The sequence below is a fragment of the Mus caroli genome, chromosome 13 (assembly GCF_900094665.2).
Source record: "Mus caroli chromosome 13, CAROLI_EIJ_v1.1, whole genome shotgun sequence".
NCBI classification, from domain to species: domain Eukaryota; kingdom Metazoa; phylum Chordata; class Mammalia; order Rodentia; family Muridae; genus Mus; species Mus caroli.
Window position 1 is genome coordinate 8,719,855 of NC_034582.1, and position 14,487 is coordinate 8,734,341.

The 14,487-nt window shown below is 44.5% G+C and overlaps 1 protein-coding gene across 1 annotated transcript in view; it reads right to left on the reverse strand.

Annotated features, from left to right (window-relative positions):
• The window catches only part of Actn2 (actinin alpha 2), a 70,929-nt gene that overhangs the window by 38,977 nt on the left and 17,465 nt on the right, over positions 1-14,487 (reverse strand). The window contains exons 2-4 of the mRNA XM_021180915.2: positions 3,178-3,292; positions 2,066-2,185; positions 1,368-1,454 (exon numbers count right to left, since the gene is read on the reverse strand). Of these exons, the coding sequence (XP_021036574.1) occupies positions 1,368-1,454; positions 2,066-2,185; positions 3,178-3,292 (322 nt within the window). The remainder of the gene's footprint in view (positions 1-1,367; positions 1,455-2,065; positions 2,186-3,177; positions 3,293-14,487) is intronic.

Consider the following 14,487-nt stretch of genomic DNA (forward strand, 5'->3'; position numbering starts at 1 on the left):
TTCCCAGCACCCACGTTGGGCAGCTCATGAGCAGAGAAGGCTCAGTAGATAAGTGCTACTGCTCTGGAAGAGGATCTGTTTCAGTTCCCAGCACCTACGTTGGGCAGCTCATAACCACCTATAATTCCAGCTCCAGGGAATCTGACGTCCTCTTCTGGCCCCCAAGAACACCTGCACTCACACGCACATGCATATACATAATTAAAGCTAAAATAGATCTTTTTAACAAGCCACGTCCCTGCTCACTGTACTGGGTGACAGGAAGACTGCAGCACGTGCCCTTAGAGAACTTTCTAACTCACTTAAGTGATTCCCCTTTTAGAACACCAAGCCCACTTATGTCATCTAAAACATCAAACCAAGAGATAATGACATTTAAACCCCAATTTGGGCTCAGAAACGACAGCCACTTTGAAGAACACACAGTCTGCATATGAAAACTCCTGCACAGGGTGCTTCTATTACCGTGCATTTCTTCATGCTAAGGAAAGTAACAGGATGCTTCCCGAAGGTTCCCAACTTATTGAAAAACAATAATTTGTCATAATTGTGTCCGTTTTTAGCCACTAAATTTAAATACCTAAACAGCTAAACCCACTTTGTAGAGTAGACACTATTTTGAAGACTGATTCACACTGTAGCTGGGCTAGGAAAACCTGCCTTTTTCTTTTTCTTCTTTTTTTTGGAAGGAATGTAAAGAATGCTTTGGGGTGAAACAGGGACTACACAGGCTTGGGTGGGCTGGCTACAAAGCCTGAGGGCTTTCCAAATTTGTGATCCTCCTGTCTTAGATTTCTGAATGCTAGGTTTATAGGTGTCAACCACCACACCCAACTTTTATTATTAATATTACTAAATATTACTAAAGTGTTCTAGCTGTAAGCCTAATGAACTTTGCCCGAGGGGATTGAAGGGATGACTCTGGTGACACGTGTTTAGCATATGCAAGGCCCTGTTTTAATCCCCAGTGAAGAGAGAAAGAGAAGGAAGAAGAAATAGGGAGGGAGGGAGGGAGGGGGGGAGAGAGGAGGGAAGGATAGAGAATACAAAGAAGAAAGAAAACCCTCTGCCTATTGCATTAGCACATTTGTGAACGCCCTAGTACAATATGCAGTAAAGAAACTTATGTTAAAAACACCGTCTGCTCCAGACATGTGTGCATCTCTTGCAAAGCGATTCCACCGCAAGAATAGAATAGCACTGCCACGGTCTTTTCCCATACAAATATAAAAATTTTGAAGACTCAATTTAGATGCCTCCCGTTTGATCGTGCAAGTGACTGCTCAGTGTCACAATATCCAATTCAAAATCTAATTTGTAAGCTCAGTTCCCAAATTAGACACGTGGACCACCCCCACGAACTTTACCTTCCACTGAGATGTCCTGAATGGCGAAGCGGAGGATGATGGTCCAGATCATACCCAGGGTCATCTTCACGTTGCCATCGACTATTTCTGTGGGCAAGAAAAACAAGCTGATGGGCAGATGACACAATCAGTACACAACTCACTGGCAAGGAGAAGACCCGTCTGTTTAAACAGGCATTGCTGAGCATCTGGCTGTGTGGCATTCATAAGCAAATGGCTCTGGTTTCTGTGAATTCTGAGTTAGTGATAAGTACCAGTCTAGCATATGATTGGTCAATGCAGACTACCTCCGAGTTCTGAGACTCCATCAGAGGGAAGGCATCATATTCTCTGCCCTGGCCCCTCTTGCAGTCTTCTCTAAATGGTAGTTGGGGGACTCAGCATGCACAGTGACATGCGCCCGGCCTTGGACTCCCTGTGTAGCCCAGACTGAACTCAAAAGGTTCTGGAATGACGGGTCTGTCTCAGCACCACACTGGGCCCTACCAATCAGTTCCTAGAGTCATTCAGACATGAATCTCTATTAACTCATCTGAGGAGGACAAGGTGTGACACTTGATGTTATTTATTTTTTTAACCAGTAAGTCTGGAACCTGGTGCCCATTCCTGATACATGTCTGTAGCTAGTACTTAGCAGGGGGCATGATACAGGCAGGCATGAAGCATGGTGGGAGGGAGAAGAGGCCACTCTCACCTACCTTCAGCTCCAATAGATACCAGCTTCACTCCCTTGCTGGCTATGTAATCCAGAGCCTTGTTGACATTCGCAATCTTGTGGAACCGCATTTTTCCCCGGTCAGGTTTGGGCAGCCTTTCCCCTGAAGGAAGAAAAGAGAATCATGTACAACACTGTCTTGGTTCTGAATCAAGGGGTTGAAGACTAGAGTCTAGGCTTTCCTTAAGAGGAGGCAATCTCTCTATTGCTTCTGACTTGTTTCTGGGTTTCCTGGAAGGGAACACACTCAAGGCCAATGTGACCATGAGAACAGGTAAGGCCACCACCACGCCCTTTGCAGACGTACCAGTGCTGGATCAGGCCATGAGCGAGCTTTCACACTGATAAAGAAGGAAGCCAGCTTGTGGCCCTGGAGCATTCAGAGCTGCTGGCTAGCTTTTAGAGACGCACACATCACAGAAGTGGTTGCCAGAGCTCTGCTTAGCTATCTGGTCGTGAAGCTCTCTGAATCTGAGCAGGCTTGTCATTCTCCTTTCCAGTCACATCTCCTCAAGGGCCACCCAGCCTGCCCAGTCTACACCAGCTGACAAGCCCAGGGTGAACTCTACACATGTTTCAGAGTCCTGTGAAACATGCAGCAGCCCAGACCAGAGGTCATTTATCTCTGGAATCCAAACTAAAGATTGACTAAAGATGAAGCAGGCAGTATGGCAGGTAGTGTACAAGTGTCCATTTTACTCTCATGTTTTGAGATGTGCAGTATACTATTTTGTTTTACTGTTTGTTTGGTTTGGTTTGGTTTTGGTTTTTGTGATTTTCTTTTAAAGACAGGATCTTACCATGTACCCTAGGCTGGCCCACAATTCTCTCTGTACCCTAGGCTAGCCTCAACTTATGGTGATCCTTGTGACTAAGACTGGAATTACCGAGAAGTACTGTCCCATCCAGCCCTAAACATTTTAAGTCCAGTCTATATAGAATCCATTTTTCTTTTAGAACAGGAACAAACAAAGACACAAGCAGGTAGACTGCTCTTTGAGAAGACTTCCTTGGCCTTGGCATTTGAGATGATGCCAGCATGCCCACCTGAGATGATGCCAGCATGCCCACCTGAGATGATGCCATCATGCCCACCTGAGATGACTTCTAGAAGTAGCATGAGCTTGAGGCCGTTCCTGAAATCCTCCTCAATGTTCTCGATCTGGGTGCCAGCTTTCCGCAGGTGTGAGTTGCACCAGGCAGTGAACGTCTGCAAGGAAAACCAGACTCGGTAAGCACAGGCCAGGCGCCTGGAAGGCCTCTTTTTCATGGACAGCACCTGGAACCTTCTAGAGGGTCTATGAGAGCCCACAGCTACCTGGGCCTGCTATGGGAAGCAGAAGTCGATGTAGAGACGAATTGGAGACACAGAGGTAAGCATGTGGCAAAATCTCTTTAGAGACAAAATTAATTTGTTTGCAACTACAACTTGAAGAGTTTAAAATTTTTCAACATTTATTTATTTCTGTGGGGGAGAGATGCACATGTGGAAACCAGAGAACAACCTATAGGAAGTCTTATAGGAGTCCTATAGGACAACCTATAAGAGTCCATTCTTTCCTTCCACTGTGTGGTCCCAGGAATAGAACCAAGGTTGTCAGGATCGGCAATGAGTGCTTTTATCCACCGAGCTGGTAAAGCTCTCGCACTTGTTGAGGAGTGTTTACCTTCAGTGAAAAGTGGCTCCCTGAAGGAAAGAGACTAAATAAGACACATGCTTTTATTCCTTGCATTCAGCAAAAGTAAGTGTGCTGGCCAAATAGATGCATAAGTAATGCTGAAGGAATGTTGGAGCAGCTTCCTGTGGAGAGTGGGTGACATTGTATAGCACAGAACAGAGGAGGGGAGGGACCCTAACTACTAATTATCAATGAGTACTTTATCTTGGAAGAACAATAATTTTAAGTTCTTGGCTAAATCAATTAAAACAAATTTGTAGCGTATCATTTAAATAATAAAAATAGTAATAACCTCCTCCGAGCTTATTCTAGGACTTGAATTAGATTCTGTGTTTACTAAAGATTTATTTTATTTTTAAGTGTGTGTGTGTGTGTGTGTGTGTGTGTGNGNGAGAGAGAGAGAGAGAGAGAGAGAGAGAGAGAGAGAGAGAATGTGAGTGTAGGTGCCCATGAAACCCGGAAGGCATCAGATCGGCTAGAGCTGAGTTACAGATGGTTATGAGCCACTCAGTGGGAGTGATGGACACTGAACTTGGGTCCCTTTGAAGAGTAAGCAGTACATGGTCTTAACCTTGAAGTTTTGTCTAAGGTGCCTATATTCTGGGTTTTAAACTTGATCACACATGACCCCACCCCGGAGTGCCTTTGGGCCCTGTCACGTTAATGAATTACTAATACAGTCTGCAGAGGAGACCAGACCGCCCTTTGGTGCTGCCCTAAGTTAGTCTGTTATTTTTCAAGCTTCTTTTAATTTGGCTTTCACTTGTGTGCTATTTCCTGCCAAAACCAGATTAGAAATGCTTTGGGCAGCTGCTGGCTAAGAATGCAAACTGTCCCCTGTCACAACAGCTGCTGGGCTTAAGAACAGAGTGCCTGGCACCATAAATGGGGAGGATAGGCAGGGAGCACACGAGGAGGTTCTTGTATTCACAATGAGACAAACCAGCCTCTCCGAAACAGACTGCTTCCAAACATGGTGCCCATAAAAACAATTTTCCAAGGTAATAAAGAGGAGTTTTGAAGTTAGCAGTCACTCCGCTCGAGAATTACTATAAAACGGATATAAATTCAATGACAAAACATGTAAGCATTTTCTCAGATTTAGAGACATCAAATTGTCCCCAGAGTCTAAATGAATAAATACTTCTCCTAAACATGCTTGAGCTTTAGGAGTCAACATGGAAGCCCCTGCAGACCTGGACCCCAACAAGGTGGCCTTCTCTAGTTCCAAGTAGCTACTGAAACTTAAGCTAATTAAGGGAAAGTAAACTCAAATGTAGCTTCTAAGTGACACCAGCATCTTTCAAGTGCTCGCTATGGAGTGGTCCAGACATGAGCATCCCAGCATTGTTATAGACAGTAACCTTGCTATGGAAGGTAAGATGACTACAAGAACATTACTTAAGAGTAATCCAGTTAATTATATGGACTTAGGCTCTGGAGGGTGTCGTTCATTTGGTGGAGTGCCTGGCATGCATTAGTTATGAGTTTGGTCTCTAGTACCAAATAAAAACAGGGTCTAACCCCAGCACTTGGGAGGTAGAAGCAGGAGAATAAGGATTTCAAGGTCATCTGTGGCTACATACAGAGTTCGAGGCCGGCTTGGGCAATAAGAGACTCTACCAAAAATAAATAAACAAAACAACAACAAAAATCAGGGGCAGCAATATGGCTCAGCAGGAAAGGAGTTTGCCATCAAGTCCAATGACTTAAAATTTCTGAGATTTCTGAGATCCACATGGTAGAAGAAAATCAATCCCTGCAAGATGCCCTTTGACCTCCATATATACACCATGGCTTGTGCATGTTCGTGCTCACACACACACACAAACACACACACACACACAAACACACACACCACTTCAAAAATTTAAGGAATTTTTAAGAAACAACACTACAAAACAACAAAACTACCTGACAAGGTGCTCTCATTTAACTGATAGCATCAAGATTAATTATATATGTGTGTGGTCTTATAGAATACCAAATCTTGAGAGAATAACATAACAATGTAGACATTTGTAGCGTTGTTTTTATTTAGGCTCTACTTGAAAAAGAACAAGCTATGGTACTTGGTGTCTTATCACTTAGTTCCGTTGACAGTCAGAGAGTCAGAAGCACTTCTGGAGATAGCCCCAGAGCTGCCCATGACATCAGCACAGGCTTCCACTCCCCTGTGGAATGCTGTGAGGACCACTCTGATAAGTCTTTTCTTGGGCATACCTATCAGTGGAGGTTTCCTATCTCATATATTACTCAGCTGTGTGAGTCCTGAGAATGAGCGTAATCTAAGGCGCCAATGTGTTCAGCAGGGCGCAGCCCCAAAGAGTAACACCCGCCTTTGATGAGTTTCCCAAAGCACCAACAAAAGGGGTTACAGGGGATCATGGAAAGGGGGCTCAGATGGCTCCAGGGTAATTGCAAAGAAAAGGCCACTGAACACTGCATACGGAAATGGAATTACAAGGCTTCTTACAATGTTTAACTGTCATTCTATTTGCAGTTTTCATTGTCACAGACTAGAAACACTGTTTCATCACAGAGACTTCTGGGGAAAGTGTTTGGATTCTTAGGATGCGCAAGACAGCAACAAAGCTCTGCGACCTTCGGAAGCTTTCCTTGTAGGCATCCTCGCTTAGCGATATACTAATACACAGCAATATATATATATATATATATATATATATATATATATATATATATATATGGTTGAAAGGTCTGTAGGAATGGAACCTTGGGAAGCTCACATAGCCATGGAGGTAAGAACACCTTACTCCAGGAAGTACCTGGGGACTAGACTGCTTAGGCAGATGCCCAGTCTGAAAAGATGCTGAAGTTTCCCGTCCCACAGGTGCCTGGCCAATCCAAGATCTCCTCCATCTTCCCTCCAGCTCAAACCCTCTTCCACTTCGCTATTATTCCCTTTCCTCTGTATACCTAGTGGTAAATCCAAGCGTTTTAGATATCTCAAAAGGGGTACTTAGTTAGCTAAGCACGGCAGCATGTCAATGCAATCCCAGTCACTTGTGAGACTGAGGCAGGAGGATCATAAATACAAGGTCAGGCTGGGCTACATACCAAGGGCCAGAGTCAAAAAAGGGGTGTGAGGTAGGCATAAGAACATGTTGGAAGGAGGGTTTGGGGAGACAGTCCAGGGAATGAAAGCAGTAGCTAAGCCTGCCGATCCTGGGACCCATATGGCAGAAGGAGAAAACTGACTTCTAAAGGTTGTTCTCCAATTTACCCTTTCTCTCTCTCTCTCTCTCTCTCTCTCTCTCTCTCTCTCTCTCTCTCTTCCACGAACATGTGCACACACGTAATATTAAAACAAACAAACAAAAAAAGAATTCAGAGTCAGCCACAAAGAGAAACCCCAAACCATCTATTCCCCAGAAATGAAAGACAATCTACTCTAGTCTTTACCGGCTCCAAAGAAACTAAGGTTGAAGTTCCTGAGATACAAGAGAGAAGGTAGAGTGCAGACACTGCCTCTGTGGGTGTGAAGGTCAATCACCTTGACTGGGCTTGGAATCACCTAGGAGACGCACTGTTGGGCGCCTGTGAGGGCCAGGGAGGAAGAAGATGCTCACTGACCGTGAGGGGCAGTATCCCCTGATGGGTTAGAGCCCCAAACTGAATAAAAACAAAAGGGGCAAAGAGGAAAATGAGAAGGCAAGCCGAAACCCAATATCCCTCTATGCTTCCTGAATGAGCATGTGACTGGCCACCTCCTGCTCCTGCATCTGGGTGTCTGTCATGTGCTTTGTCACAGCAAAGAGATGCTAGGTGTGGCCCTTGGGCAACTGGAGTAAATGCAGAATCCCTTTCTACAACACAAAGAAACACACACACACACACACCAGGTGCATTGTGAGCAGAAACTGGCTTCTCTTTCCAACGATGGTCATCCCTGAGCTTAGATGGGAGCTCTCCAAGCCCAGGGAGCCGCAGAGTTGGGCCAAGGTTCTGGCCCTGTTCTGGTAACCTGTCAGTCACTGGCTTTCATCTGGCAGGACTGCAGAACACTCAGATCACAGTGGTCCTTACTTCTGCCATATAGTCCTGAACTTGACCCAGAGGAAAATGCTCCTCAAACCCTGAGACATGGCAGCTGATGGTCAGCTGAGAGGTTTTCCAGGAGCACGTGTGAGAGAGGACGGTTCATTTAAAAGCAGCAAAGGCCCATCCATCTTTCACAAGGGACTTGAACCCACTGCCTTTCCCACAGTGAAACTGTAACACAGAACAATGTGGTGACTTAGTGGGGAGCACAACTTAGCTCTGAACCGAGGAGAGAAACATGTGTCATTCAGCTGCTGTTTGGTCCTTGGCTTCATGTTTTAGTTTATTTTACCTATTAATGCTGCATTCGTTCATACAAATGTTTCTTAACAATTTCTTTTCATGAGGAATCTTTAAGCAAAAGTAGTCGCATCTGTGATTTAATTTTTTAAAATTTTATTTTGTGCATATAAATGTTTTTGCCTGCAGTTATATCTATGTACCATGTAGTTATATCTGTGTGCCTTGTGCCCACAGAGGTCAGAAAAGGGTGTGAGATCCCCTAGAACTAGAGTGAAAGACAGTTGTGAGCTGATACGTGGTTGTTAAGATTTGAACTCAGGTCCTTTTGAAGAACAGCCAGTGTTCTTAACCACTGAGTCATCTCTCAATGGTTTTCTTTTGTTTTCTTGTGTGTGTGTGTGTGTTGTCTAATTATTTTTATCATTTCTCCTTGGCCACATGTGTGTGCATCTCAAGAGACCGGAGTCCTGATGAGAACCCAAAAACCTAATCATGGACCTAGCAAGAGTCTGTAACATTCAATGCCCAACCTCACCCCACTTTGCTATGGTCCTTGAGACTGAACATAGAACTTCATACATGATAGGCAGGAGCTCTACCACTGAGCTACCTCAATAAAAATAGGGTCTACAGGTCTAAGTTATCCAAACTCAAAGACTCACTCTGTAGCAAGTCTTAAACATATGATTCTCCTGCCTCAGACTTCTAAGCAGTGGGATTATAGGTCTGTGCCACCAGGCCTAGCTCAGTCACTCTGAAAAAAGTACAAAGTCTACCCCAGATTTTTCATTCAACCATTACCACTTCCTCCCTGTTCTATACACACACACACACACACACACATGTGACATCACACTAATACATTTATTTTCTATTCTGTGTGCAGCTTTTAAAAACAATAACTAGAAATATACTACATATATACTTATGCACTACATATATACATTATACTATATATAATACACATTTCAGACATGTCCTCTAAAATGGAAAGAAACACCTTAAGAGTTTTCTGAATGCAATGGGCTTCACTTTACAGAATGAAGGTCAAGGGAAGGGAGGGCTTTTGAATCCACCAGTGAAAAGGCAGCATGGTGCAGAGGGGCGTGGTCAGGAACCCTGAAAGCATGCCACGACCTGAGGTTATTTGTCCTTATCTGTCCTGGAGGAAGGGGGGGGGGGGCGCCAAGAAGCACACGCTGTGTCTTCAAAGTGTGCCCTGACACTTGCCCTGGCCTGAAACCTTCAGGTGGGATGGCCAAATTTTCCCAAAAAGGAGCAGGGAGGATGGGCAGGGAGTCGAATCCAGCCTGAAGTCATGGTTCAGGACGCACATTCTATTTCTGACTGTGACACTGTGCAATGATTTGTCCTTCACATCCTGACGCTGCCAGCTATAATATAGCCAAGGCCATAATCAGCATTATGAAACAGTTCAAACAGTCTCTAAACAACAAAAAAAGTATTTAAAACATATATATATTAAAAACACAATTTTGTTATGCTGATTTTTAAATGTTCCATTTACCTTTCTATCTATAAAAACTGCTTTAATAGTGTCTTCTTTTCTACTTCATAAATTCCTAATCTACCAAGATGACTTCTGATCAGCTTCCAGGTTCCTGATCAATATTGCAGAAAGAAAGGTTCTAGAGAGCTGCCCGTGTGTTCAGCATCTTTGCAGGTAGAGGTGGGAGGGCAGAGTTCTCTTAAACGGGTATGTCTGTTTAGCACTGCCACTGATAAGGACACTCTGCCCTTTCAGAGAGTAGGTGGCCTAGGCCTGTGAGGATGGAAACCCTGTCAGTCAGTCACTGGCTGCTGCAAGGAGAAGGGCCCGCCTCATGATGAAGCTCCCTGACCCAGTGACAGAAAGCCTTGACAGTGCATACACTACAGAGAGTGACACTGTGGTCCGTATGAATGCTACAATGCTAACCCCAGCCAGTGAGGACCTGGAAAGCCACGACAGAAGCCAATAGTATAGCTGCTAAAGAGATGGCTGACACTGACCCTGGCCTCTAGACACATGCATGCACAGAAGTGTAGCAACACACACACACACACACACACACACACACACACACACACACACACACACACACACATACACGAGAAGCTAATGTGGCCTTAAATTTAAATATCCAGCTGGGTGTAGTGGCATTAATTCCAGCATTTGGAAGGCAGAGGTGAGGATCTTTTCAAGTTCAAGGCCAGTTTGCTCTAATAGCTGCCAAATAGTTCCAGGGCTGCCAAATCTACAGAGAGCGTCTCTCTCTCAAAAAAAAAAAAAAAAAAAAAATTAAATATCCAGACACTCCACCATCTTGGAAAATATCAAGGAAAGTGTTTCACTGGCTTCTATTTTATTCAAGAAGTCTCTGGTTCTAGAATGCACTCTCAATAGAGACAAAGCATTAATCATGAGACTCAATAATCATACAACTGAGAAAAAAAGACCATGACTTCAAAGTTGTACACTTTTCTATTGTTCCTAGAATCTTAAAATGTCACCAAAGCAGGATGCAGCTTAGTAGGAGGGCGCTTGCTTAGTTTAGTTTAGTTTAGTTTAGTTTAGTTTAGTATGCACAGGGTCCTGGGTTTCATCCCTGGGGTGAAAAGAGGTAAATGAAAGCAAAGGATGTATAACATCAGGGACATTAACCCTAAGGCTCAGCAAGCCAATTATCATCAACCACGAAGATGCCCTGAAGTCCATTGAGACCCTTGATGCTCTCGTAATTTACACAGCCAGGCATCCAGCTATATAGCAGGCAGCCATTTCATTCTCTGCCCACAAATCTCTGCTTATCTCCCAAGATCCTGTTAGACACTGTGGCGTGGGGAAGCACAGGTCAGCCACCCCTGACTGCCGAGTGAATTTCTCACTATAGCCTACGCTACAGTGAGACCCTGTCTTATAAAAGAAAGAGGATGAAAGGAAGTCAGGGAGAGAAAGAGGGGGAAGGGAAGGAAGGATAGGAGGATGGATGGAGAGAATGAATGAATGTTTGAATGTATGAATGTATGAATGAATGAATGAATGAATGAATGAATATGAATCAAGCCACATTAGACTCTTGCTCAGGTAGGGAAAGTTGTCTCAGAGAAGCGACCCCTAGCTGTGATTTAAGATTGCCTGAACCCAGGAGATATTCACTTCTGATATCAGGCCCCCTAAGTCTTCAGGATAGAAATACCAACAAATGTCTCAAGGGCTTCTAGAAGCCTGCCATCTTCATTCAAAAGCACTCAGAAGATGCTGGTGAAACCAACAGTGCAGAAAAGCAGGGCTCACTGATCTCAGTTGGGGCAGTCACTGGAGGATGGTGGCAGGCCACAACCATTTCTTGTTCGGGGTTTGTTTGTGACAGGTCCCTAGGTACTCCAAACCTAATCCTTGACCCTCTTGCTTCCTCCACCTCTCGAGTGGGTGTTGGGATTCAAGTAAATCCACGTCTGAAGTTCTGGAGCTCCAGGCCCCCTGCATGCAAGGCAAGCACTCTAGCCACCTGAGATATACCCCTAGCCCATGGCTCTTCTTTGAGACGAGTTTCTCTCTGTACTCCATGCTCACCTCAAATTTGCAGTCCTCTTGTCCCAGTTTGCCAATGCTTGGCTCACAGGCATGAGCTACCACCATGCCTGAAAATTTGTTCCTGAATATGATCTTACTCGGCAAACTTTCAAGGTGTAATCAAATTGTTTTTTGTTTGGTTGGTTTGTCTGGATTAAAAAATGGTAAGAACGTGTATCTGTACAAGTTCTACATTTAAAAAAATTATGCCAAGCTTAAATGCAGAATTACAGGCATTAAGAAAGAATATGTAAGCTGAAAGAGAGGAGAGAAGGAAGAGAGAGGGGGAAAGGGAGAGAGCAAAAATAGCAGGCATCTCCACTGAATGGGGTCTGTAAAAATAGAATCCACTCATGGGTGATCAAGTGGGTAGGCTAGCCATGGCTCCCCAAGCACTTAGAAAGACAGTCTTATCCAGACCTGGCCTTAATCAGAAATTCTGAACTGAGAACTTGAGGCTTCAACTGCCAGATTCACGAGCCTGCCTTCTGTCTAGTCCACAGGCTGCTCAAAAATTCAGAAATGCAAGTGCTAAGAAGTGTAGCAGGAGCTGCTGCTGCTGGGTTTTTCATCAAAGCCAAATCTAGCCTGGAGGAATGAGGACTTGAGCAATGACCTCTCTGATATGTAGAAATCTTCTTCAAAACAACCAGAAAAGGGGGGTAGGGAGAAGGTTCAACAGTTACAGCAGACATGACAGCAGTAAGAACTTGCCTGTCTAAGCTGGCCATGGTGAATCACACCTGTAATCAAAGAACTTAAGAGGCTGAGGCAGGGGACTGCCACTAGTTCAAGGCCAGTGAACATCTTTAACATGGATTTCCCCCCCCTTATATGGTTTTATTTAAGAACAGTCTTGCTGGGCGTGGTGGCGCACACCTTTAATCCCTGCACTCGGAAGGCAGAGGCAGGTGGATTTCTGAGTTTGAAGCCAGCCTGGTCTACAGAGTGAGTTCCAGGACATCTATGACTATACAGAGAAACCCTTTCTCACCCCACCACCCAAAAAGAACAGTCTTGATTAATAGAGTCCTTCTTGTAAAGATGTGCAGACAGAAGCTAAACGCTCACTACTCCAGTCTAAAGTACAATCCTTTTTAAAGATCTATTTTATTATTTGTGTGCATGTGTCTGTGTGAGGATGTGTATACATGTGGAGCTAGAATGGCTGGTGGTGTGAGCCAACCAACATGGATGCTGGAAACTGAACTTGGAACTTGGTCCTCTGCAAGAGCAAGCGCTCTTTACCCCTTGAGCCCTAATTTTAAAGATATGAGATGGGTATATGTCCGGCTAATGTGTGTGGAGGGGTGTCTGTCAGAAGAGAATGTTGGGTGTCCCGCTCCATCTCTCTTTTCCTTGTTCCTTTCAGACAGGGTCTTTCACTAAACTTGGAGCTAGGCTGACAGCCAGCAAGGCCCAGCAACCCTCCCATCTCCACCCCTACACATTGCTGCGGTTACAGGTGTGCAGTCACACTCAGCTTTCACATGGATGCCGGGGATTTGAACTTGGGTCCTCATGCTTGCACATCAAGGGCTCTTAGCCAATGATCCACTTCCCCCAACTTAAACTTGATTGATTTTGATGAAGGTAAACAGCAATTAATACAGGGACAAGGCATCTACTGTTGATCTCACATCAAGGTACACCTCTTCTGTCCCACAAAGCCAATAACTGTCCTCAGTTATGGTTCTCTACATCCTTTTCCCATGTCAAACTTCCCCTTAAAAGACAACATGGCCAGGGATGGTGGTGCATGCCTGACATCCTGAAATAAAGGACAGAGACTGGATAATCGGGAGTTCAAGGCCCAGTCTGGACTACCCAGTGATTTCCAGGCTAGCCTGGGCTATACATGTTTTCTAGCCTATACAAATGAGGCCAGTCTCAAAAAGCCAGGAGTAAGTGCAAGCTGGTCTGCGTCTCCATGTTCCCTCTGATGCTGAGCTCCATACGCAGTGCTGGATTTAGGCTGATTTACTTAGCACTTCTCACTGCCTCATAAAGACCGTGCATTACTGTGAGGCTAAGCACTTTCCATCTGTTAATTTCCTCCCTGCTCAGGAGAATTCCCACAACACTGCTTCTCAGAAGTCCACTGCTCATGCTCCTGAGGCTTGCTTTTCAGCCAGTATTGCTCATCTCTACCTGTCATCCTCACCTTGGTGTTAAGCATCTCCTGAGAATAAATATGCTGGCTCGGAATGTACGCTCACTCAAGGAACCCCCTTAAAGTTCCCAAAACAACTTTTTAATTTTTTCATTATTATTTTTTATTTTATGGATATGAGTGTTTGCCTGCCTGTATGTCTGTTCGTCTTGTATGTGCCCATGTTCATGAAGGTCAGAAGAGGGAGTTAGATACAGTTGTGAACCACTATGTGGGTACTGGGAATTAAACCTGGGTCCTCTGAGAGAGCAGCCAGGATCTCAGTATGAAGCCCTCGCTGGCCCCGAACCCAAAGAGATCCATCCTCCTGCTCATGTGCCACCACACCTGGCTTCAAAACAGAATTTTAATTAGAAAAAAAAAATCAGCAGGCAAAGGGGCTGGCCACCAAGCCTGACAACCTGAGTTTGGCTCCCAGGTCCCACATGGTAGAAGGAAAGAACTGACTTCTGAAAGTTATCCTCTGACCTCCATATGCTTGCCCTGGAACAAGTGTGCCTGCTTATAAGTGCACGCGTGCACACACACACACAATAAATGAATAAGTAAACATTAAAATCCATAAGCTCATATATATATATATATATATATATATATATATATATATATATATATATATCTCATCTCTTCTGTGACTCCAGTGATTTTTTTTTTCAGTGCTGAGGACAGAA